This window comes from Bradysia coprophila, unplaced genomic scaffold, assembly GCF_014529535.1.
Source record: "Bradysia coprophila strain Holo2 unplaced genomic scaffold, BU_Bcop_v1 contig_232, whole genome shotgun sequence".
NCBI classification, from domain to species: domain Eukaryota; kingdom Metazoa; phylum Arthropoda; class Insecta; order Diptera; family Sciaridae; genus Bradysia; species Bradysia coprophila.
In genome coordinates this window covers 7,487,079-7,511,949 of record NW_023503493.1, presented here as the reverse complement: position 1 = coordinate 7,511,949, position 24,871 = coordinate 7,487,079, and the positions used below count along the sequence as shown (strand labels likewise).

General features: G+C 37.0%; 6 protein-coding genes across 9 annotated transcripts in view; 5 read left to right on the top strand and 1 right to left on the bottom strand.

The window, feature by feature from the left end:
• Window positions 1–24,871, bottom strand: part of LOC119075732 (chromatin-remodeling ATPase INO80) — an 87,991-nt gene that overhangs the window by 50,143 nt on the left and 12,977 nt on the right. The gene's annotated exons all lie outside the window — the stretch shown is intronic.
• On the top strand, window positions 1,718–3,862 carry LOC119075733 (thymus-specific serine protease-like). The gene is made up of 8 exons (XM_037182274.1): window positions 1,718–2,079; window positions 2,140–2,324; window positions 2,380–2,564; window positions 2,631–2,678; window positions 2,734–2,965; window positions 3,026–3,376; window positions 3,443–3,612; window positions 3,677–3,862. Exons 1-8 carry the CDS (start codon window positions 1,792–1,794, stop codon window positions 3,784–3,786), a joined length of 1,569 nt encoding a protein of 522 aa, XP_037038169.1. The 5' UTR covers window positions 1,718–1,791; the 3' UTR covers window positions 3,787–3,862.
• Window positions 6,108–8,182, top strand: LOC119075736 (lysosomal Pro-X carboxypeptidase-like). Its single transcript, XM_037182276.1, has 8 exons — window positions 6,108–6,327; window positions 6,389–6,570; window positions 6,632–6,815; window positions 6,882–7,159; window positions 7,381–7,562; window positions 7,618–7,750; window positions 7,821–7,987; window positions 8,055–8,182. The coding sequence occupies exons 1-8, from the start codon at window positions 6,142–6,144 to the stop codon at window positions 8,162–8,164; spliced, it is 1,422 nt and encodes a 473-aa protein (XP_037038171.1). The 5' UTR covers window positions 6,108–6,141; the 3' UTR covers window positions 8,165–8,182.
• LOC119075738 (dipeptidyl peptidase 2-like) lies at window positions 9,515–11,952 on the top strand. Its single transcript, XM_037182280.1, has 11 exons — window positions 9,515–9,807; window positions 9,870–10,051; window positions 10,113–10,221; window positions 10,277–10,295; window positions 10,366–10,423; window positions 10,705–10,751; window positions 10,804–10,962; window positions 11,061–11,133; window positions 11,197–11,384; window positions 11,450–11,579; window positions 11,641–11,952. Exons 1-11 carry the CDS (start codon window positions 9,685–9,687, stop codon window positions 11,918–11,920), a joined length of 1,368 nt encoding a protein of 455 aa, XP_037038175.1. The 5' UTR covers window positions 9,515–9,684; the 3' UTR covers window positions 11,921–11,952.
• Window positions 13,737–15,767, top strand: LOC119075734 (putative serine protease F56F10.1). The gene is made up of 9 exons (XM_037182275.1): window positions 13,737–13,939; window positions 14,003–14,184; window positions 14,250–14,414; window positions 14,475–14,542; window positions 14,606–14,837; window positions 14,895–15,076; window positions 15,139–15,268; window positions 15,325–15,494; window positions 15,559–15,767. Exons 1-9 carry the CDS (start codon window positions 13,763–13,765, stop codon window positions 15,705–15,707), a joined length of 1,455 nt encoding a protein of 484 aa, XP_037038170.1. The 5' UTR covers window positions 13,737–13,762; the 3' UTR covers window positions 15,708–15,767.
• LOC119075737 (putative serine protease K12H4.7) lies at window positions 16,009–18,595 on the top strand. 2 transcript variants are annotated; one of them, XM_037182277.1, is made up of 9 exons: window positions 16,009–16,363; window positions 16,802–16,983; window positions 17,044–17,228; window positions 17,299–17,346; window positions 17,408–17,633; window positions 17,692–17,855; window positions 17,918–18,047; window positions 18,116–18,285; window positions 18,358–18,595. In XM_037182277.1, exons 1-9 carry the CDS (start codon window positions 16,187–16,189, stop codon window positions 18,468–18,470), a joined length of 1,395 nt encoding a protein of 464 aa, XP_037038172.1. In that variant the 5' UTR covers window positions 16,009–16,186; the 3' UTR covers window positions 18,471–18,595. The 2 variants fall into 2 exon arrangements, with proteins under 2 accessions (XP_037038172.1, XP_037038173.1); XM_037182278.1 differs by lacking the exon at window positions 16,009–16,363 and adding an exon at window positions 16,626–16,671.

Below are 24,871 nucleotides of genomic sequence, written 5' to 3'. Positions count from 1 at the left end.
TTTCGCTCGAGTCCGAGATCGAGATCCCGTTCTCTTTTGTACTCTGCACTTGCCTTTTATAAAACGTTACCAACAAATTAGCAACAATGAATTCAAATTTCGGTGTAGTGGAAGACTTGTGTGGATATGAAAAAGATGATGTTAAGCAGAATGAATCCCAAATTTATCAATTTTGCATCTACATTTTACATACACATTTTTACACCAGGAAAGTACTTCGATTTAGCTGTTTCTTCGCTACTTGATGAGCCTGTGATTCTGGAAGATAGAATTGTTGAGAATTAACTGTGCGAGAAGGATTTGATGGTCATAATATTGGGTAATTTAATTCATACTTATCGTAGAGAGGAAGTTGTGATTTGACCAGGTTATTTGATGAATAAATTGAATTAACAACAAAACTTCAGGTGTTCACATTTTTTACCATTCTGGAAGTCGTACATCGGTCCATTTATTAATCAATTTTAATCAGCTCACGAAAACGACACACTCGTTTCGATCGATTCAATTATGTATCATTATTTGCACTGCATTCGCTTTTATTTGAGTATTGGAACAGTATAATTTCGGATTCGCAATAATATCCAACCAAAAGTATAAAAATAAAAGAACAAAAATGTCGGAACGATCGTGAATTCATGCGACCATTAATCGTGGTGGCGTTTCTCTTTTTTTTATCAATATTTCATTATGAATCGAACAGAATGTGAAGTATTTCCGAACTTGACCTTTGCCTTCAAGAATTACTGTTCGCGTTTGCTTGGGTGCATCGAGGAAAGCATTTCAATGACCCAGTAAAAACATAATGTCGGTATAGTCATACGAATTCAATAAAATACATTTATTTTCTGTACTATGCGGAAGTTGACCATTACATAGCAGCTCGCCCCTGCGAAAATGATCCATTACATGAAGAAAGTTTTCGGTTAATTCTACGATAATTCTTTTATGATAGTCAAAACTTTCGCATGTTGGGAAGGTACACACCAGAATACACCTCCTACACACGTAATTCCTTACTTCAGGAACAACTCGGAATTTCAATCGAGTGTTTTTGAGCTCCTTGCTTCTGTAACTGTTTTTCAACAAGTGGAGTTGTATATTCGCCTTCATACAAACTCTACAATTGTCGAAAAGCCAGTTACCGAAGCTGGGTACTCAATGACCACTTTTGTGCTTTTATTGCAACATTATTACCTCATATGTCACAATGAATTACTTTCGCAGCATCCAATGTAATCTTATGCTTCCAATTAACAAAAATTGGGATTGCTAATTTGTTGTCGGAGACTGAGATCCATCTGTAAATTGCAGACTGCAAAGCAGATTCTGCATTGATAAATAGATTCATAACGCCGTCAATTATTTAACATTTTTACCCGAGCAACTATCGAACCAATTTTTTTTGAATTTTTGCCGACCACTTGAAGAAATAATTTTCAATTGACCGGGTTCATCACGCTACTTTTACTAGCAAAAAGATAAATGATTGTGTAATGAGTAGTAAATTGTGTAACGTTAAATTGGCAATAATTGTAATCAATTTATCGGTTCATCATAGGCTCGACGATAGCGTAATCGCTGTACACCCAGATATAGGCTGTAATTTCCACAGATTAAACGCACAATAATATTACTGTGTTAAAGATCTGCCGATAATTTCTAATCTAAAAACGAAAACGTCCACCGTTGCAGATAAGCGAAGCCATTATACTATTTTGTCAGATGAAAATCGATCCAGTAGTCGCGGTTCGATTAACTAGTTAGGAAGCTCACGATAATTAAGCGACAATGAAGTTGTTCCTTCTCTCACTTTGCTTGTGCCTCGCTGTGGCCGCAGCTGTGGTTCCACGACGCACCAGAAATCGCGAACAATTCTCGAAGAAAGATGAAGAATTATTGAAACTAGCCAGCTTCAAGAGGGTGTTCAAGGATGAGCCCGTTCCGATGAAAAGTGCTAGACTGACCAAGGATATGGTCAGACCTAAAGTAACTCCACGACATGCTGATATCGAAGTGAAACAGTTCCAAACCCGATTGGATCATCTTACGGCATCTGATCAACGCACTGTTGAATTTGTAAGTTATAATGAGGACGAGGTGTAGTAGTGGTAGTGAAAATGGGATGTTTTATTGCAGCAATACTTTTTGAAAAAAGAGTACTATATAAACGACATGGGTGGCATTTTCATTTACATCAACGATGGGGATGTATTTACCACCGAATTCTTGGAGACTGGGTTAATGCACGACATTGCCATTGACACCTATTCAGCTTTGGTTACAGCTGATTTGAGATATTTCAGAAACAATTTGCCAACAGAGTAAGAATGCATAATCAGAAATTACCGACAATCAATTGCATTCCCTGTTGTTTAGAAATGCAGCCACAGACAATTTGCGTTTCCTTTCGGCTGAGCAAATGGTTGCTGATATTGGAGAATTGGTTGAGGAAGTAAGGGATGAACTTAATGCACCGGACGCAAATGTAATCCTATGGGGAACTGGTCATGGAGCTGCACTAGCCACGTGGGCGAGACGTGAATTTCCTGATTTAATCCAAGGTAATTACTTGAGTACAGAGTGGTTGGGCAAAGAAAATTCAAATAATTCACAACGTTCCTTTGCAGGTGTATGGTCATCTAGTGGAATATTCAATCGCACCCTTTGGACCAATGGTACGTTAGTATAAGCTCAGCAAAGAGAGTCAGTAAATATCTGTGAATATTACAGAACCATACGAAAGTCTCTCGGAAACCATTCGTGAAATTGGTGGTGATGAGTGTGCTGAAGATGTTGCTAATGCTTTCTTTGAATTCGAATATCTTTTGCGCACCTACGAGTGGTTCTTTGTTGAAGAAAGTTTGGATTTGTGCATCTTCATTTGGGACTTTTATGATGAAGAAATGGCAGTTGCCAGTCACGGATTGATTGAAATGATTCAACATTACTTTGAAGTTTACCAGTAGGTCATCGCTCATTTACAAACTACCAACACTTATCTAATTTAAACAAATCTTACTAGCTTCCATGGAGTCCGAAACTTCTGTGCAGACATCCGATCCGATAGCAGAGAGGAAGCATTCGTTGCGTTCGCTCGATGGGTCAGACACGTTTTTACTGACAGAACTTGTCTCGAATTCGACTACTATCAACGAGTTTATTTGGCTTCACAAGAAAATTGGGAAGACGTTCAACAACTGTCATGGGATGGTGTTGACAACATGTATCCATTGCAAAGTCGTCCAGCATTGTATCACCGATGTACCGAATATGCTAATTTACCACTAACCGTCAACTCAGACTCACTGTTCGGACGATTGATTCAACAAGAATTCTGGTTCTTGTATTGTTCGGACTCATTCTATGGCGAGGAGTAAGTGTAGTTGAGATGACAGAGAGTGAGAGAGAAATCTATTCACTATCGCCAATTCATTAACAGTTATGACTACACTGAACTTGACGATGCTGTGGCAGCTTTGAACCAACGTTTCGGTGGTACACAACCAAGAATCACCAACGCTATTTATACTAATGGTGAATTGGATCCGTACGTTTCATTCGGCATTAGTGAAACTGCAGAAGATGATACACACGTCTTCAACATTCCAAGTAAGCGATGAATGCGTTTCTTCCCTTGTATGTTTTATAAATCGAACGAAACACTTTTGCGCAGATCACTTCAAATCAGTTGACCTTCACTCCATCTCCGCTTTCGATTCAGAAGACGTAAGACAAGTGAAAACAGAAATTGCTGAAATTATTACTCGATGGGTTAGCGAATAGAGAATTTAAGATCAATTATCGATGTGCCTAACGTTGCCAATAAAAAACATATCGACCTAGTCGATCTTTGAATAAACTGTGTTGTCTTTGTACCTGCTTATCTTGTCATTGTTCCAGCTACAGTCGAGATAAAATGGCGACGGCAGGTATTAATCAAAATAAAATTTTAAGAGCATTAGATTGGACTAATTTATGGTGCAAGTAATAAAAAACTATTTTTAACTAAAGAAAAGCGAGATACGAACAGTAAAAGAGGAAAAAGTCGGGTCAATCTGGTTCATAAGTTGTCCATGCCTGCAGTCGATCAGATCTTGATACAAGAATTCAACGAATTTAACAGCACAATATGTCCAAAGAAGGCCGAAAGAAGGCTTATATGCAATATTTGATCCCACCCACCCTCAATCTATATAAGGCTTACTCTCGTATCAAGTCAACCTCAAAATGTTAGGTCAGGAAGATAAACAGTGTGACCTGATTTGAACTGAATATTTGACGTGACAATTATCAGGTTGATCTATTCTCATGTACTTTTTCAACCGTGACGGTAACGGTCACAAATGCGTAGACTTTGCTCAACTCGAAGATTGCACTCTGGTTGACCTGTCACTATAATAGTATATTATGTCACTAGCACAAAAAGGTGTCTTTTATGACCCAGTATTTGCCGCCGGACAAACCTTGACACAACTGGTACAAAAAAGTGGGAAAAATTGTTTTTGTCAAGATTCTCTCTCTCTCTCTATCTCTCTCTATCTATCTATCTCTCTCTATCTATCTCCCTCTCTCCCTCTCTATGTTGAGAGAATGTCCGTCTGAATACAATTTATATTTTACATAATCCTGTTGTATATGCCTTCATAACTTCTATCTGGTCTAGTAAGGTAATAAAATTACAAGTGAGTGTCAGGCATTTAGAAGAAGCTTGTGTCACGAGCCGAAGACGCGGGATAAACAAATTATCACACAAAAACGTAAGGTAATCTTGCTTCCTCGTATAGGAACCTAAAGTAGCTTAAGTAGATTAGAAAATGTCCATAAATACTTATATACGCGTAGTAAAATTATAAAGCAGATTATTTATCGCTAATGAGCAGCCGTAAAAAAGTTTGGAAAAACAGAACGAAAATTCAAGATAACATGGAGGGATTCTTTTGAAAAACAGCCTACCAAAATCGGGCGCATTTTCTAGTGAAAGTTTTTATATGTACCTAGAATGTACTTCGACCTTAGAAACCAAAACCACTTTCAAAAAAATTCTTCGAAGCTTGTGTGACTAGCGAAGGGTCATCAAAAACCGAAAACTTTCACTTTTCTTACAAAAATTTCTCCAGTTACACTAGCTGTACAGGGTCGTGTGAGGTGTCATTAGAAAGGTAATCACACGTACTATTGAGCCGAACAGGGACTTATTGGTTTTAAAATTAATCCAACTGAAATATGTGCAGGTTAAGTTTCAACCGAAGACTTACACTGTTCTTACAGAAATTTCTCGAGCTACGAAAAACGTACATGGTCGAGTTGGGTATCATTTGAAAGGTATTTTTATGTGCTTTTATGTGTAATAAAAGTTCAAATTTTCGGTTTTTGATCTCCTTTCACCAGGCACACAAGCTTCGAAGAATTATTTTGAAAGTGGTTTTGGGTTCTAGGGTCGAATACCTTTTTAGGCACATCTCAAAAAGTCCACTGGAAAATGCGTCCGATTTCGGTAGGCTGTTTTTCAAAAGAATCCCTCATACTACAGTAGTGGCAACAATTTACGGCTGTAAAAGTAAAGAAATCACAGTTACACATGGCTTGAGATGAGTACAGAAATTAATAAATTAAAATCAACAAAATTATCTATGAAGAAGAATGACCTGATGTATATTCCGTTGTTGACCTGTTGACTTCAAATGTAAAAATAAAATTAAACAAAGAAATTCCTTCCAAGGACTATGAAGGCTTTGGAACTGGTTGAATCAAATTCATGCTAAATTAACTCAATCGCCTTACATGTAAGCATTAGATCGCACTAGTTTTTCATATCACTCCAACATCAATTAATGAATTCAATAATTAACGACAGGTCAACATTAGGTCCAGGTCAACCCACATCCATTTTTGAAAAGATAAAATTTCTGTCGAACTGAAAATTTTATAGATGTGAAGTCGATCCAACGCGCTAGCTAATTGATCAATAAAATCAGCCTGATGTCTTATAATTTCGATTTGTTAACACAAAAACCGCACCACAGATAAAGTGTAACTTTTCATCTTATCCCTGCTTCAAATTACGATTAGATAAACCGAAGCTTATATATTTTCCTTAACATCAACAAAACTCAGATAGTTTCCGACATCATTTCTATCATGAAGTCTCTAATCATTTTCGGAATATTGGCTGCGTTATCTGTTGGTGGCCAATGTTTTACACATCCAAGTGATCGATTGTTGCCGCCTTTGGAAGTAGAGCCGTCACCATCGAGTCATGAAATCAGAACTTTCTTGACACGAGTCGATCACTTCCGACCGCAAGATTCTCGAGTGACACGATTTGTAATGCAATTAATTTGACAGTGGTATGACTATGGTGTTTAATGGACTTGTGTCTCGTTAGACTTATACCCAAAAAGCAGATCATTTTCGTGTGGGAGGACCAATCTACTATTACATCAACGATGGTGGACTGTTCACAACTGTATGGTTGGATCAGGGACTTATGCATGACATTGCTATGGAACAAGGTGCTCTGTTGATAACGTCTGGCCATCGCTACTTCCAGAATAATACTCCCACTGCGTAAACTAGGACATTTACTTAGCTGTTCTTTTCAAAGCATCTTAGTAAAATTTACTTAAAGGTCGGCCAGTTTCGAAGATCTCGAGCATCTTACATTAGAACAGAGTATGGCTGATATTGCCACACTTATCAGTCTTGTTCGCTCAGAGTATCCATACTCGAATAGAGTAATTCTATGGGGATCAGGATATGGTGGTACACTGGCTGTCATGGCTAGACAAAAATATCCTCATTTGATTGATGGAGTTAGTTATCTTTCAATTAGCTTAATCGAAACTTATTAAAATTCCGATAAATGACTTTCCATTAAGGTTTGGTCATCCAGCGGAATATTTTCACCTGATGTTTACCTGACCGATACGTTTTTGCACATGGAAAGTGTAATTAAGGACATTGGCGGGGAGGAGTGCGGTGATCGTGTGAGAGAGGCTTTTGATGAAATGGAAAATATGATCTATGGAGGAAGGGGCGAAGAGTTGGGCGACATGATGAATCATTGTGGTCCCGTGAATGTGACATCAGATCTTAGCGTTGCGGCATTTATACAACATCAGATTGAATTTTTCAATCAATACTTTAATGTTCACCAGTAAGACACTACATAAGACATCACGATCGAGTGAAGCTATTGCGGCCAGCATTCTGAGGACAAAGGGAGTTATGAAAATTCTTTCTCCTCTAACATTTTAGAGGATTTTCAGGGATAGCTGTCCAACCACTTTGACCTCAGATTGTTATTCTGCGTTGAATAAAATGAACAGCCGACCTCAACTCGTCGAAATTCTAAATCGTTATCCTTTCTGCAAATAGCTACAACGGATTGTTACAATTATGTCGGGAAATCGGCGATGTTAACACACCTGCACTAGACGCATGGGCCGATTGGGTTGAGCGAACATTCACTGGATTCGATTGCTTCAATTTCGGATATTATGACAGAGTTGAACTAGCTAGCAACATTGAATGGAATCAGCCGGGAACTGATAATGGAGGTGAGATAAAACATTGACCTCAGAAGTTGCTGTGATTCAATTCAATCAAATTTAGTCCGTCAATGGTATTACTATAAATGCACACAGCTTGGCTTATGGGAGACAACGTCACCATTCAGTGATCTATTCCCTCATCATGTTAGGGACACATACCATTATTACATGTGTAACGATGTACTCGGAGAGAAGTAAGCCTGATCAATTTCATTTCCCATTTTCGTGGATGTGCAACTAATACGACCGAATATTCAATTGTAGTTACGATGCAGCCCTGCTGTTTGACAGCGTCGAAGCATTGAGAATTATATATGGTGACATTAATCCCGGAGTAACGAATGTCGTTTACACAAATGGCGAAATGGATATGTGGTTCCCAAGAGGCATGCAAACTAGCTATCCCGGAGGAGAAGTTATCAACATTCCATGTAAATATGGATATCGGAAGCAGCGTCGGCTTACACTAAATGTAAACCTTTTTTTCTTTCCGTATAGTCTATGCAAAGTCCGCTGACCTAAGGTCAATATCTGAGTTTGATGGTGCTGCCTTAAGGAATGCCAAACAACGCATTCAGGAGCTGGTCACTGAATGGGGACAATATTAATTGATTTGCAGAAATGAAACGTTAAAATAAATCAATTGCGAAAAGCAACCGATTGGCTTTAATTTGGTGGGTTGGAAGTAAGAGACGACTCATTTTTCGTTTTAATCTGAATGAACCTTATCTCCACTATTAAATGTTTCATAATTGTGGCCAGCTATCATTGTCTCGGCCCAAAGACCAATTCATGATTACAAATTGATTTTGCCATATTTTACATAACAAAGGTGATAAGACCGTTGATTCGTTTCAACCGTTCTGAGATAAGTACAATCCGAAATTATGATTTCGATTCAAATTCAACTAAAATGGAAATTATGTAATAGGCTTGGGGAAAGGACAACTAGAAAAGGTTCATCTCATGAGCACTAACGTCAGACTGCAGGTGTTAACACGTTGCCGGTTATTGCGACTTGTCAACTTTAGGCACACCGGAAAGTGCTAAGGGAGTCGAGGAATACCTCCAAATAAATTTCTAAAAATCAAAAATTTGACTTTTTATTTTTAGAAATTTATTTGGAGATATTCCTCGACTCCCTTATCACTTTCCGGCGTGCCTACAGTGCCTGCTCGAGCATTATCCCCTACGTGAACACTCTGTTGAAAGTGAATTTTATCAAACGAATTTTGCTGCCGTCACATTATGTTAGGCAAAAACATGTTTATCTCGCATTGACAGATAAAACATTTAGTACAGGTCACTCAGAACAGATGGTTTTACTGGTTCCCCTTTTAAATTGTCAATTGTAAACAATGTTTCTAGGTCATTTCCTGATGGAAATGGAAACCTGACGATGTGACGACCTAAAGAAATACTCTCCATCTACTGTTGTCTCATGTACCAAGATGTTTGTTAATATAATTGAAGTAAAAGATTTCATACTAAACAACAAAAAAATAGTTTCAACGAAAGAAGTAGCAGATTACCTATACCTAATCGTGACAAACTTGTCATTTCTGAAAGCTTCGTTACAATATTTTCACTCAGAGCATGTAATAGTACACAACGACATTTTATCGACAACTGGGCAGTTTCCCTGATAGGGAACAAAGTAAGGGAACAAAGGATCTTTCATCTACTTCAAGAAGAAGAGGAAAATCTATTCAAATTAACAGCTCACAATGACGAGCAAACATACAGTTACAATGGTCTAAGTGGTCATGCGGTTCAGAGACAAATTTCTCGTCTGAGTGCACTCCATTCCAGTGAAATCATTTTGAAATTTTAAGAAAGCTATCCCTCCATTTCTAATCTAATCACGTTGAGCAAGGCAGATAATTCGGCGATTTATAGAAATGTATAACGTCTGTAGATAGCACTTTCAGCCATCGACGAATTAAAATTCAAAATGGCATACGGTTATGGCATCAAAATTGTCATAAAGACGGTGTATTAACCCATCAGATTTGAATCTTGATAACATTGATGAAGTATTTGGCTATATAAATTATGATACGGCAAACCGTACGCTTTTAGTCTAATTTTGTGAAAGTTCCAGCAATTCATTTTCGCACTCGACGATATGAAGTTAATTTTTCTATTCTTGTATGCGACCATATCGCTTGCGTCTGGTCAATTGTTCGACGGTCGTTTCTTCGTGCCGGTTGACCATTTCAGACCACAAGATGGCAGAGTTGTTCCGTTTGTAAGTGATTTGCATCGATAAGTCAACTGATGTAACGTAATTAACGACCAACAATTTTACAGAACTACCGAGTGAACATAGAATACTACCAGGAAAATGGACCGATTTTCTTCTATTTGAACGATGCTGGAAGCTTTACCGATGAATGGATCGAACGTGGTTTGATAGCTGATTTGGCCATGGAATTGGGTGGTGCTGTACTCACAGCAAATATGCGATATTTCCGAAACAACTTGCCAACACCGTAATTTCCAAAAGATTGTAGGGGAGATGGGCATATTGACAATTGTTTCCTTCATTAATAGCACCGCATCATTATCAGATCTGGAGCATCTAACTCTCGATCAAATCTTGGCAGATGTTGCCGTTTTTATACACACAGCCAGAGATCATTTGTCCAACGAAGAGGGAAAGGTTAGAACTTTAAATATTAATTTCGGTTATTAATTCGCCATTGCTTTTTGTCTAGGTATTTGTTTTCGGAACTGGTAAGTTGTAGAAATCATTACCTGTGGATGCCGCAGAATACTAAACATATTTCGACTCTTTTTGTTTAAGGTATCGGTGGTACTTTAGCAATCTTAGCTAGACAGAAATATCCAAACTTAATTTACGCGTAAGATGTTTGCTTACATTAAAATACAGTCGGCGACTTTGAAATAGGTGACGCAATTTGTTTCAACTGTTTTACAGCTGATACACTCATACAAACTGAAGTATTCTTACGTCTTCAAACGGTTTTAAAGGCGTACAAGTAACGATTTCACCCGTATAAACAAGTGTATGTAATTTTGATCGTATGAGTGGATCAGCCGAAAAACAGCTGAAACGAAATGCGTCACTGATTTCAAAGTCGCCGACTATAATTGCTGATCACACTAACTAATGTCACTACAGTGGTTGGTCATCAAATGGTCTATTCCTTCCTACTGTCTTCACAACAGGTAACGGGAATTATACAACTCAAATTCGAAATATTTAAACTTGTAATTTCAGCCGTATACGACACTGTTGCTGATAATATTCGTGAGGTTGGTAGCTATGACTGTGGCGATCGCGTGACAGAAGCCTTCCGACAAATTGAACTACTGATTGCTGCCGGTGACGATGAAACTCTGGTAGAAGAATTCGGAATTTGCAGACCATTCAATATTAGTAAGTGAGCCCCTAATTCCTTGCTGGGCATCTGCGTCAAATTAACTGACAATCTGCGATTAACATTTTGGTCTGTAAATAACGAATCTCTCCTTAAGGTTCCAGAATGGACATTGCTATGTTCTCCGAGGGTGTAGTTGAGCAAATTAGCACACAGTTTGAACTATTCCAGTAAATTATGATCATTCTGATAGTAGTACCGACATTATCATTACATTTGAATTCATGTCTTAGTCACACCGGTCTATCCAGTTTCTGCGAATCAATGGCTGTCATCCCATCCGATCCAATGCGTTCGCTAAGCAGATGGATACGGTTTAACTACAACGTTGATCTTGGTACTTGTCAAAATTACGATTACGAGGGACGAATTCAATTAACATCTGACACTGAATGGGAAAATCCTGGAACAGCCAGTGGACGTGAGTGATTGACTCTATAGATTTCTTCTAACAAAAAACTGTTACTTTCCTTTTAATTCCAACAGTTCGTCAGTTCCTCTACTTACAATGCACTCAGTTTGGAAACTTGCGCACAAACACAAACGGTGGAATGTTTGGAAACAGAATTACAGAAGAATATCGTCAACGAATGTGTATGGAATCGTTCGGTGAAGAGTAAGAAGAATATCGATTCTTTTGCATAGCCCAATCACTAACCGATCAATACAAATTGCAGTTACAACTTCGATGAACTGTACAGAACCGTTGAACTGTTGAATGTTGCACATGGAGGACAAAATCCTCGAGTAACACGAGTACATTATACAAATGGATATTTGGACCAATGGCTTTCTGCTGGTATAACCTATACGTATGACGAAGACGCACACATTGTCAACGTTCCGGGATATTCGCGATGGGCAGACTTAACATCTACAAGTACACTGGATTCCATTGTGTTGTACAACGCTAAGAGCAGTGTTTTAAATGAATTCAGACGTTGGAATTCTGAATAATTATTGGAAATAAATAAATCGTTTGCCCTGTACGCATTTATTATTACTGGACTATTGTATTATTCTCTTAGAGGGCATGTAATACTGCAAATGCAAGCACATTCGATCGACAATCAATAATGTTGTATCAAAACGTCTTTCATTTACATTCCTGCCTTCATGAACATGTGAGCCGTCGGTACTTACACACACTCAGCATTGAGTTTTAAGTTCGTGATAATTAGTTAAAAAGCTTACTGAATTGCACACGTAAATAGTGTCACTTTCGTATCTAAGCTGTTCTCGATGTTATTCTCCGTTACTTGGATTTCTCTAATTTCGTTTGTTATCTTAAACAGCAAATGATCGATATACGGGAAACGGAGAAGAACAGCTTACGAAAATTACAATTTTTACGAGTGCAAAACAGTAAGAGAAATACACGAATTCCTGAACCCATGAATGTCATCAATCTCATGAGTCTCTTTTCACTCGGTTGTCTTTAAGGCTTTTAGTAAATTATAATTGTTCTTCGTTGAGCGGGCAGACATTCGTCCTTTTATGGGACTTTTCCTAACAAACTGTGTAGCTCAGAATATCTTTAGAGTGCGGAGTTCTTTTTTTGCAGGCCTAGACCGGCAGCACTAACCTCGATTGCAGTTCAAAAATATCACACTCAACTTAATGTAAACCAATTTAACCCAGGGTGATCAGTGGTTATGTACTGGCCTTTCACCAAAATAATCCGGTTTCGATGACCGTGTCAGACACAATTCCACATGGAATGTTTCCCGCGAGTATATCGCATAAATAACGTCCTAAAGTCTCAAAGGACTACTTGTGGAGGATATGGTTGTGAGCCATAAACAAAATGCGAGGCATTTTGTATGTACCTGCCGTCTCTATTGAATCTTAGAACAAAGCATTTTGGGTGCTTTATATTACGCCTAAAGAGAAGTTGGAATTGACTTGCCTGAAGTGCTTTTTTCCAGAGAGCAAATGTAACTGTACCCAGAGCTTTTACTTTTTTCAATTTTTAGACTTGGTTTATATCCACTTTGTATGACGGTATTGGGTGTAGATTAGGCTCGAGACTAGGTTAATTGTTATTGGCCGTGTAAGGCTGTTAGTGAGGTCTCAAAAACAACAAACAATCCCGATACTGATCACACTAATAGGGTAAGCACACTAATCCAGATACCTTTTACGGTCCTTCTAATAAAAGTTAAATTGCATATTGGTCGATCGTAAAAATACAATTAACTGACCACCAGTTGTAAACGTTTAATCTTACAATAAATGAAAATTGAATGGTAAAATTTTTCCATTGTTTTACGTTTATTTGTCCATCGGTTTCGTTTGGATGGTTTCATTTTACGGTTCTTATCTTCATTTCCAGAAATGATTATGTAAGAATTGAAAACAGGTGGTGCGGCGATTTTTTTCATTTTTTTAAAACAAAAAGTACGATTTTGTTGAGGTGAATAATCACAGGTGCTCAGATGATAAAATTTAAGTAGACACAACTGATAAATCAATTCGATGATACATTGTATGATGCCAGGTTTCTTATAAGATAATCTCGAATGTTCTTCCCTACGAGGTAACAACAACAAAACGCTTGATTCTCTAAGCTTTTTGCTGTAGCTTAAAATACTTCCGCTGACCGAAAACGATAAAAATGTAAGACAAAAGCGTAAACATTCAATTTGAGACGACCTAACATCGTCGATCTGAATTGGTGCCAATTAATGTCTTATCGATTCGTCTTCAATTCAAATTATCGCAAGATAATGAACCATTTTCTGTTCATAAATAGTCCACGCGATATTGATTTTTAATTTTATTTTTACATCGCTAAGGATGCGTACCTTACTGGTTCTCTGCGGAATCGCCGCACTCATTGGTGGCGGTTTAGCTTTCAAAAGTCAAAAATATCAAAAGCCTGCAGAACATGTAACGGCCGATTGGATCTACAATGGAACATTCCGAACCAGAGTCGATCATTTCCGTGCACAGGATGCACGCGTAGTGGACTTTGTAAGCCGAAATTTTCATTTTATGATTTTTGAACGTGGATCACAAGAGCAATAATTTCCGTAGGTTTATCACGCCAATTTGAATTTTACGGGCGAGAATGGACCCGTGTATATCTACCTGAAAGACGCAGGTGATTATACAACCAGATGGATCGAAAGTGGTTTAGTTGTGGATTTGGCTCGTGAAAGCAATGGATCGATCTTTACTTTTGACTACCGATATTTCGGCAACAATCGACCAACTCCGTTAGTATCATTTTCGCACTCAAAATCACCTTAGAATTTTAACTGATTTTTGATTTCAACTTCAGAAATACAACGTTCGAGAATCTCGAATTCTTAACAATTGAACAAATTTTGGCTGATGTGGCCCAGTTTGTCAATTATATTACCCTGTTCCATGATGTATATGGCTCAGATGTTATCATATACGGTGCAGGCTATGGAGGAACTCTTGCCACATGGGCACGAAAGAAGTGAGTTAAATTAACTAAATTATCGCCCGTCGGATTCTAAAATGTTCCGAAATTTCTTAGATTCCCACATATAGTTGACGCAGCTTGGTCATCCAGTGGTATCTATGAATTGATCGTTGCTAGCTTAAGTACGTTCAAATGGAAACGGTTTCCGTAATCTTGCAAGATTTAACGATTTTCTTTGAAAATAGGTGTGTACGACAGTTTGTCGTACAGTATCTACCGGACAAGTGGAGCTGATTGCAGAAATTTGGTTCAAGAAGCTTTCGAGGAAGCCGAAGAATTAATTGCGGAAAATGATGCTGCCAGTTTACAGGAATTGTTCAATCTGTGCAATCCGATTGTCACGAACTCCACCAATGATGTGTCTTCCTTCTTCCAAAACTATTACGATTTGCTCGTCGATTTTGTTCAAACACAACAGTGAGTATAACACTGTGTGTTGCTAGGGAAACAAAAACTTAACGAAACCCATTGCAGTGCAAGTGGAATTCAAGATATGTGTGATGATCTCGAAGAAAGTTCATTAAGTCCGTTGGAAGCGTTCAGTGAATGGGCAAGATTTGCATTGACAGGAGAACAGTGCTTCGACGCCAGCTATGCCAGCAAAATTACTCAACGTTCGAATCCAGCATGGGACGAACTAGGAACTTTATCAGGAAGTAATGCAAAAGCAAAACCAACCACATGAATCAGATACCAAGTAAAAGTTTCTTCTTTCCAGGACGCCAATGGAACTACATCCAATGTACACAAGCAGGTCTATTCCAGATAACAGACGATTGGACTTGGCTTCCAAATCACGTTGAACTTTTGTACCAAATTGCAGTGTGCCAGGATGTATTGGGCCCCGAGTAAGTTACATCATGACAATGAAAATGTTCAGTCAAATAATCCATTCGCATTGCAGCTACGTCTTCGACCATATTCGTGCAGCACTTGAATTTTTACGCAATCAATATGGATCACTGTATCTGAGATCATCTCGAACAATTTACACAAATGGCGAAGTCGATCCGAAAATGTACAACGGCATTATCTACACAACTGATCCGCAATCGGTTGCTATTAGCATTCCAGGTAGGTGTACGGTTAAGTAAGTATTTTTCGGATTATCTAAAGGCAATTTTGGTTGCATTTTCAGAGCATGGACGTGCTTCTGATATTCCACCAATTCAAGACACTGACTCAGCTGAATTGGTAGCAGTAAAGGAACGCATTGTTGAACTGCTTCGCGATTTCACTATCCCACCACCACTACCACCACCTCCAACAGACGCACCATTGCTCTAAACAATTTAATTTTCGTTTGTTCGAAGAATGTAAAATAAAGTCCTTTTAAGATCTAAGAACGTTTGCTGTTGAGTTTGTTTTGTTAGGGTCATTGCAAAAAAAAATCTTTGCAACTCAACTACTTGAACAACACCAAAAAGTGCATGTTAATGGTAACATTTAAAGATGTGAAATGCTACTTGAGAGGCAGACTTTTTCGACACTGCTCAGTCGACGAACATTATCTTTCTGAGGTGCCAATTATAAACCCAACAAAAAAAGATTGCGATAATCTCTGGAAATACTAAAAATAAAAGATTATCTGCCATTATATCACCGTTTTACAACTATCTCAAAGTATTGTAACGACCGTGGTCGGTTGATGATATTACACAGAGATTTTGGAAAATATTTTCAAGCAAAAGATAAAAATTTGGTTGATCAAAGCATAGAGGTGAATAACAAACGGACATCAATTGTATCATAGTTTTGACAGTGGAATGAAGCTACCAGTGTTCGTTGTTTCATTGATATTGGTTTTGCACGTAGTCGTTGCTCAATACAAGAGCGCGAAAGTGACTAACAATGAAAATTTTGTGGGATCAAATATTCAAAGTGGAACATTCACGACGCAATTGGATCATTTTCGACCACAAGATGCCCGTACGGTTGAAATGGTAAGTGGTGTGGTACTCAAACGTTGTTACGATAATCCGCATAGTTGTGTGGGATGCTCAAAACAATGTTACCTCGCAATTTTTAGATAGGCCCTGGCACCAGACAATTCTCTGTTTTAGTGAGCCGGAACTTCTTCCCGACAAAGTTTACAAAATTGATCAAAAATTTATCAGATAAATTAGCCTCAATAATTGCGTGGTAGAATATGTCCCGATTTGGAACTTTTTATTTTGTCAGGTGTTAGGGTTACAAACGAAGACAAGAGCAGTAAGCACACAAGTCAAAATATAAAGTCCCAAACGATTTCGTACGTTATTTTCTGCTCTGAGCCCCCGGGAAACAAGTTCTGACGTTCATGTCAAGCGAAATAATGACTTATTTTCCTCGCGAGCAGTGAGTGAGTAAACCAAATTAATTTCCTTTCTCAAATGAGACAGCAATATCACTCAAACCTAAATAACTACGGAGAAAATGGACCAATCTACATATACATCAAGCACATGACTGACAATTCAACTCAATGGATTCAACAAGGTCTCATGGTGGACATTGCTAGAACCAATCTTGCAGCCTTATACACCTTCGATCAAAGATACTTCGGCGACAATTTAATGTTTGAGTAAGCCGATGATTTTGATCAGAAGAAAGGTAGGGGATTTTTTTGCATCTTAAATTTCAGTGATTATTCGTGGGAAAACATGCAATACTTAACGATCGAACAGACGATAGCCGATATCGCTACGTTCATCGATTTCGTTCGACGATCGTTAGGCACTCCATCTGCGCCGGTTATTTTGTGGGGTTCTCAATTAGGTGCTACTTTGGCAGCGTTTACTAGACTAAAATATCCGCATTTGGTCAATGGTATGGTGTATCAATTCTAATTGTCACAATCGCAATCAATCGCAATCAAAAAATCTTCAACCTTTTTCAGGAGTCTGGTCATCGAGTGGAATATACGAGATCTATTACTACACGTCAGGTACGCAATTTTTATTGAAATTTCTGTGCTGTGCATGAAATTCTCTTCCGCTGTCAATTAGCATACTACAATCTCGTCGGATACACGTTGGCCCAAAGTTCAATGGAATGTCGATATCGAGTTCAATATGCATTTGAGGAAATTGAAGATATGATAGCGAACAATTCGCCTGCACTTCAGTATGCGTTGAATTTATGTGAACAAGTCGATGCAACGTCTGTCTCTGAAGTAGCAATGATGTTGGAAAGACTTATCGAAATGATTACATCATACATCGATCAGTTTCAGTTAGTGAATCTTCTATCGATTACATGATGAAAATGATTTTACGGGATGTGTTTTCAGTTTCCATGGGGTTCAGAATTTTTGTCATGCCATCAACAATCCGTCGTTAACGCCATTAGAATCAGTGATACGTTGGGCAAGATTCGCATACGAATCGGAGTACGAGTGCTTTGACTTTGGATACAATAACACGGTCGAAAGATATTCGGATACACAGCTATCGAGTTAGTTATTAACGATATCGATGAATTAGTCAAATGAAATCTATTTCGGTTCCTAATCCTAGGATTTTCATGGTTCTATCTACAATGTACTCAAGCCGGAATTTTCCGAGTAACAGATCAGTTCAATTGGTTGTCAACACGGATAGATTTTGGGTATCATTTAAATTTATGCCGTGACGTGTTAGGCGACCAGTAAGTATCACCAAATTAAATTGATTTAACATTTTTCCACACAAAAAAACTTCCGAAAAATTTCACAGATACAACTCACTCAACTTCATGAACGCCGTATACGACCTGCAACTACATTTTTCCGAAATTTATAGTCTCATATCGAACATAGTTTACACGAACGGCTATATCGATCCGTGGTTATATGACGGTGTCACTCAAGCGAACGCAGAAAATGCGACCGTAATAAATATTGAATGTAAGGAACAGATTCCCATTGATGAAGTTCTGTATTTCTTGTGATTAATTTTCATTTTTCGCTGAAATTTAGATTACTCACGCTCAGCCGATTTATCTTCCATAAATGGATGGGACTCATACGATCTAACATTGGCGAAACGAAGAATACGTGAAATAATAACGGATTGGTCAAGTCCAACATGAATAATATAATGCGATGGACTTGGCATCGTTCATATTTGTTTTGTATAATAAATTCCAGTGTTGAAATTAACAGTAGTGTCAATCGAATTCGTTTGAAATTACAACCAACTATCTTGAAAACATTTTTCCTATTCATCTTTCTGTTTCTTTTATCTACAAACATTATCCACGTAATATGTGGTGGCGTCGAAGAACTATCGATTACAGATTTAAAATAATGTCGAGCACGACTTAAGTGCGTTCTAAGTAAATACCAAATCTAGTACTTCAAAGTGTAAGTAAATACTATTGAACATGAGGAAAACTTGTCAAATTGGTTATCCATCACACACAAACATATCTTAACTGAGGAAGTAATCACGCAAGTCTTTCTTGAGACTACAAGTAAAAAATCCAATCATGAAGTCAACGTACACTGAATTGTTTGGCTTCATTAATTAGACTTTGAATTCAAATATGAAAGTGTTGGACCTCTTTTAGAAAAAAAAAAACGGAAAAAACTCGCACTGCAGGTAAATGGACTGATGGTGTAATCAGGGCCTATTACATAAAAATTCTGTAAATTATAAAAAAAAATTAAAAAGAGACTCTGGATGTAACACGGTTAAAGTCTGGCGGTTATAAGACCGTACAAGAAATTTGATTATTTGGGTAAAATAGCTGAAGCAAACGTAAGAAACAAATTGACTAGAACTGACCGATTTCTGGAATCTAGTTTTTCTCCTCTTACAGTCAAGTGCAATGAAATTTCTGCATGGATTTGCTTCAACTTTTTTCAGCTGATACACACATACCGGTTTATACTTTTTCAAATGGTTAAAAGTGGCTACACACATTGGCGTGGTAGTGGTAAAACCATATAAAGACGCATAAACAGCTTGTTGTGTGGATCAGCTGATCTGAAAAACAGCTGAAGCAAATTTATGTTGAAATTTCACTGCCTCTAACTGTCTCCCAGTAATATCTATAAAAAAAAAATGTTAAGGCTTTGATCTGTCGTCAGCCGTTAGAACTCTTAACATCCCGAGCCGACAGTTTGTTTTATGAACTGTAGCGGTTCTGTTGTATCAATTCCCAGACGTAATCGCAAATATTATATTGAATTCATAGACGTATCGGTAATGGTTGACTAATTGAATAACCCATTAAGTGTAATAACGTAAACGATCTTGTGTATGACAGGCAGAGAAAAGCGGTGCTGAAGAAGCTGCTGCACAAAAATTTATAAATAAATTCCACTTTCCGTTCGAATGCAACGTTAATTATCATCCAACAAAATTAATAATCGTCCGCTGACAATTTTCCACAATTTATTTTCTACTTTTAATTTAAAGTCCGGGTAATGGCACAACAGAAATGAATACTGGAATATAGCATAAGATAATATCTCTTGGAAATGGCCATGAATGTTTAAGAATTTCTCTTCGTTTCGTATATGTGAAACACAAAAATGGTTTATGTGAACGAAAAACCGCAGCACACAGTATAGACTTACACACAACACACTTTACACCAAGTCAGAAAGTACATATAATATTCGATAATCCATAACTTAAAACATGATTCCACTTTGCTCTTTTAACGTTTCAATAATAGTAAAATGAATCCGCACCAGCAGAGAGTATTCAAGTATTTTGTCGATATGAATGTTGTTTACAAGGAATTACAGAATTTAATAGATAAAACGGTACAAAAAGCAATAAATTAAGTTCAGGTTGTCATAATATTTAATAATAAAAAATAAAAATATTTTTCTGCTGTTTACAAAAATTAACATTAGTATTTTAGCGAGAATATGGAACTTAAATAACAGGTAGTTAGTTCGGTGCGGTTTGTTAATTAATGTTAACACCAACTTTAATACACACGGAAGGTAAAACATACATATTCCGCATTGGATTAAGACAAGAATTGTCTTTCCATTACCCATAAAACATTGCATTCCGTAATCAGGCAATCTGTATGTCGATTGGGTAAATAAAAATGTTTTTTCGAATAAAAATTTACTTGAGAAATCCAACGGAAAATGCATCAATAAATCATTGAACATGTCTTACGAAAGGAACCAGAAAAAAATCCAAACCAATTTGCCTTTCGAAGTACAACGAACTTCAAATTCCATCAAACTGTGGGAGGTGGCTACAAAATTTATATTTGTCATTTAGCATGGTACGACTAGTTACCGAAACTGATTGTTAACTTTGGATGGAAATACCATTTTACCAGTTTGTTTGGAAATCAATTTCAAATGTCACATCCTATGCGATATCGGTTGCAGGGATAGTTTTTGCCTTTGCGTTTAACTGGAAACGATTTTGAAAATAAAACATTTTCGGATTTGAAATTTTCTTCCGCTTTGAATGACAGTACGGCAAATAGTGATACGATTTTATTGGGCATAGGAGATATAGGAAAAGGGTTACACATTTTGTAATATAATTCGATGAATGTCGATCTGCACGAACGTCTAACGTATTTAAATTGAAATACATTTTCGTATCTGCAAATGATTTCTTATTACTTTTACTGGATTATGAAAATGCGATTCGTCGGAATGACATGAATTTATTGCAATCGAATGAAATATTGTCAATATGGAAGGAATTTCCTTTTAGAAAACCATTTATTCATAGCTTTGGAGGAATAAAAATTGATGCCAAAACTTCGATGACAGACTAAGCCAAGCTTTACAGCTAGACCTAACACTTAATCATTCAACAGAAGATGGATTAGCATTGCAGATGTATTTCGATCTAGACTGCTGATAAAAGTCTAGTATGGACAAAAGTTTTACTGGAAGTTTGAATCGAATACACAGATGGATGTAAATTTTGTCAATGTCGACTGTTAATTCGAAATGTTCTTTGACAAGTTATGCATGCGAAGATTCGATGAAAAGATTTAAACACATAAGAGACCTCGATTGTCTGCCCGAACTTGAATTATCTATGTCGGGTCAATAGTTATTTGCAGGAAGTTCCATGTCTTCATTTTACTCCACGAAACATAAAGATACGTTTGCTACACCATTTTACACAAAAACAAAGGTGACAGTTCGGGGAAGAAAATAGGTATTTTCTTCATTGTTGCGAGAAATATTATATTACTATACACGGAAGGAATTTGATATTTCGTATCCAGATGAGTAAAAGTGTCAGATATATCAAATTATCGTTTTCCTTTACGAAGGTGGGAAAGACTTTTCCCTAGGGACAAAAAGTCCATTTTCCCTCCCTAGTAAAGGAAATTAATATTTTCATGCTTCGGGGCCGAAAATGAGGGCAATTTTTCGAATTTTCTCGGGTTTCCGGCCCTCTGCATGAAAACTCACATGTGCACCTGTTTGGGACGGTTGATTTAAGGCACTTTCGCTTGTGCGACAATCCGCGAAATTACTTAAAATCAATCGTCCAAAACAGGTACACAATAGTCATTTGTGTACCTGTTTTGGACGATTGATTTTAGGCAATTTCGCGGATTGTAGGCCGAACGAAGTGAGGCTTACAAGCGAAAGTGCCTTAAATCAACCGTCCCAAACAGGTGCACATGTGAGTTTTCATACAGAGGGCCGGAAACCCGAGAAAATTCGAAAAATTGCCCTCATTTTCGTACCCGAAGGATGAAAATGACTATTTCGCCACTGTGGCTAGAAAGTAGATATTTTCTTCTCCGAACTGTCATCGGACAAAACGTCAACAAAACGTCATTTTCTCATGGCCTTTTGAGTGGAGAAAATAAGGTTAACTCTGCAGGAAAAAGTTTAGCCCAGGTGTCTAAAAGTTCACTCACGACAGATTGAAAAGTGCGACTTGATGCAAGTTCAAGTTCTTGCTGATCAAAATTGAAACAGTTCTGCAATTAGAAACAGTGACAATGTCATATGCTATCGACAACAAAAACAAAAATAAGTGACTGGCCTGATTGATGTTATCTTGTATTTCAAAAGTTATGTTAAAACTAATGAAGTAAAAGAGTTTTCTGTTGAATCTACTTCGATCAAAAGAAGTACCAGATTCGATAATTACAACATGATGTTGTGCCTACGCGAAAAACGAAACGGAAGGTCAAACTGAAAACATCCAACAAATTGAATAAAAACTCAGCAAATTGGTGAAAAATATTTCAACAAATTTGTCTAACAAAACCATTTCATGTCGTTACGGAGACACCATCGCATGTAATATACATCCATTGTTGTGTCACATAACACGATTTCGTGCAACTTCAATTTGTATACTATATTGTCTTCTGCAGTGGCACAATTAATATGCAACACATACTGCATTATACGAAATTTCTATATATAAATTATAGTCTCAATCAAATTGAAATGTAATAAATCCATTTAGTAGCTTGGAAAACGAAAATAAAAATGGAAAAAAAATTCTGAATTTATGACTGCTAGTAATTATGTCAATCAACATGGATAGGTTCAATAGCAGTTTACCTTTTAAATGTTTCGGTTTTCAGTTTTTTATTTATTTATTTGCCTTATGGGAACCGAAGACGAAGAAAATGACGCCAGAGACAATAAATGTGTTCGGGAAAAAAGATATATTTTCGAAGCATTTTTTGTGTATATAATTTTACCTAAACACAAATATATATCAGTCAGTTCACACGTTTCGTTTTTTTTTAAATATTTGAACGGCGAGAACATTAGAACAATATGCCTGAAAAATAATATTGTGATTTAGTGATTGATTTCGAGGTTTTGGGATTATTTAGACATTTTGGTTTTCGTTTTTAAATAAATTGTTGAACGAAACGTCACTTAATTTTAATTATGACACTGCTGCTGGTGCAACCCGAACGTTTATTTTTTTTCGTATTGTGAACGAAATGAATAAATGGGAAATTTGCATATTTTAAATGAAATGAGTTATTTAACACCGTCGTTTTGTGGTAGCAAAAGCATGTGATGACATTGCATTGATGTATTCGACTCCACCTTTTCGTGATTTCTATGTGCCGATAGAATAATTTCGGTATGTCATGAATTTCGTATTAATTGGATGCACAGACTGTGTTCGAATTTACATGAATGTGATTGAATGTGGCAGCATAGAAAATTAGATGTTTTCGAAATGATGTTCAAATGAGTATTGTTCTGGGTTGGGTGTGCAAAATCATTTGAAATTACATTTTGACGTGGTACCAGTTCAATTCTAATCGATAGGTTGGAAAAGACGTGGATCTTTATGGAATATATGTAAAATCTTGTTCCTTACTTGTGCCTAAACGAGAACTTCGAGATTGTTGGCCTCGTCTGGGGTTCGTAAAAGTTTCATTTAGGGACATGTTATGAAAATAGCTATTATGTACAGGAGGATCGTCATTTTTTGCAAACTTGACCTTTACGCACTAGTTCGGAAAAATTTGCAGCAACTTCACGAATCGAGACATATTTTTTTAGTTTCGAAAAATCGAAACGAAGCGACCTATTCGGTGTAGTTATTTTTCTTCAGTTCTCAAAAAAAAAGTAGACACAAAAAACATTCCGATACAATCAAGGACTTACATCTCTTACGTAACAGTCGAACAAAATTTAATGACCCCCACAATGACAAATTGGACAAAACTTTTGAAAGCAAAGAGCAAAATTGAGGCTCTGAATTCCGAACTCGTCTAATCATTTATGAAAAAATGCGGTGATTACTATCTAACGTGACATGTGAAAAGGGTTGATGTTTATTTTAGTCTTTTATTTCTCAAATTTATTTTTTCCTCTTATTCACTAATTGAATGCAACCCTTAGACTGGACAAAAGAAATGACTTTAAACATTAAAATATTCAAAATGCATTTTTTTACCGAAGGGTTGTTGCTGGTGTATATTATACGTATATAGTACGTGTAGTGGTAGTCATTGGCATATGTTTTATTATTTTAGAAATATTTTATTCAAAATTTCTTGGTATTTCGTAAAAGGTGATTACCAGCCCCGAAAGACATACTTATAGAGGATGTTAAACTATCCTTTCTAACAATTATGACGTTTTCATTTGTTACATTTTTAAGGAAATTAAGTGAATGGGTTTGACTATTCGTTTTTTATTGCTCCCATTCGAACAGCCAGCGGGTTGAGTTGCTTTCGTCACGGATAGATGAAGGGTTGTAAAATTATTTTTGTTTTATTATTTTTTGTTTTAAAGCTGAAATTGTCTCGAGTTTCAGTTTTTGATATGTGTGTCGATAATAAATTATATTTTTGGTCCGTTAAACGCTTCAAAAATAGTCATTTATGGTGACGATTATTATATCTGGGTCGAAGCGGTTGTTGACGATATATTTTACGTCCGTTTAATTTTTTGAGGCAACTGTTGGTGTAGCTGTAAGCAATTTGTACTATTCCAGTTTCGAGGATTATTCATCAAAAATTGTTGAATTTTTTTAAATTTT

Excerpts from the sequence above, each read along its gene's own strand:
- LOC119075737 (XM_037182277.1), top strand. The coding sequence starts at position 16,187 with ATGAAGCTACCAGTGTTCGTTGTTTCATTGATATTGGTTTTGCACGTA. Across the intron at positions 16,364-16,801 it reads ATGCCCGTACGGTTGAAATG|CAATATCACTCAAACCTAAA; the intron begins GTAAGTGGTGTG and ends CAAATGAGACAG. Across the intron at positions 17,347-17,407 it reads GATCTATTACTACACGTCAG|CATACTACAATCTCGTCGGA; the intron begins GTACGCAATTTT and ends GCTGTCAATTAG.
- LOC119075738 (XM_037182280.1), top strand. The coding sequence starts at position 9,685 with ATGAAGTTAATTTTTCTATTCTTGTATGCGACCATATCGCTTGCGTCT. Across the intron at positions 11,385-11,449 it reads TCCTGGAACAGCCAGTGGAC|TTCGTCAGTTCCTCTACTTA; the intron begins GTGAGTGATTGA and ends TAATTCCAACAG. Across the intron at positions 11,580-11,640 it reads ATGGAATCGTTCGGTGAAGA|TTACAACTTCGATGAACTGT; the intron begins GTAAGAAGAATA and ends TACAAATTGCAG.
- LOC119075734 (XM_037182275.1), top strand. The coding sequence starts at position 13,763 with ATGCGTACCTTACTGGTTCTCTGCGGAATCGCCGCACTCATTGGTGGC. Across the intron at positions 13,940-14,002 it reads ATGCACGCGTAGTGGACTTT|GTTTATCACGCCAATTTGAA; the intron begins GTAAGCCGAAAT and ends TAATTTCCGTAG. Across the intron at positions 14,185-14,249 it reads GGCAACAATCGACCAACTCC|AAATACAACGTTCGAGAATC; the intron begins GTTAGTATCATT and ends TTTCAACTTCAG.
- LOC119075733 (XM_037182274.1), top strand. The coding sequence starts at position 1,792 with ATGAAGTTGTTCCTTCTCTCACTTTGCTTGTGCCTCGCTGTGGCCGCA. Across the intron at positions 2,080-2,139 it reads ATCAACGCACTGTTGAATTT|CAATACTTTTTGAAAAAAGA; the intron begins GTAAGTTATAAT and ends GTTTTATTGCAG. Across the intron at positions 2,325-2,379 it reads AGAAACAATTTGCCAACAGA|AAATGCAGCCACAGACAATT; the intron begins GTAAGAATGCAT and ends CCTGTTGTTTAG.
- LOC119075736 (XM_037182276.1), top strand. The coding sequence starts at position 6,142 with ATGAAGTCTCTAATCATTTTCGGAATATTGGCTGCGTTATCTGTTGGT. Across the intron at positions 7,160-7,380 it reads CAATACTTTAATGTTCACCA|CTACAACGGATTGTTACAAT; the intron begins GTAAGACACTAC and ends TTCTGCAAATAG. Across the intron at positions 7,751-7,820 it reads AACGATGTACTCGGAGAGAA|TTACGATGCAGCCCTGCTGT; the intron begins GTAAGCCTGATC and ends ATTCAATTGTAG.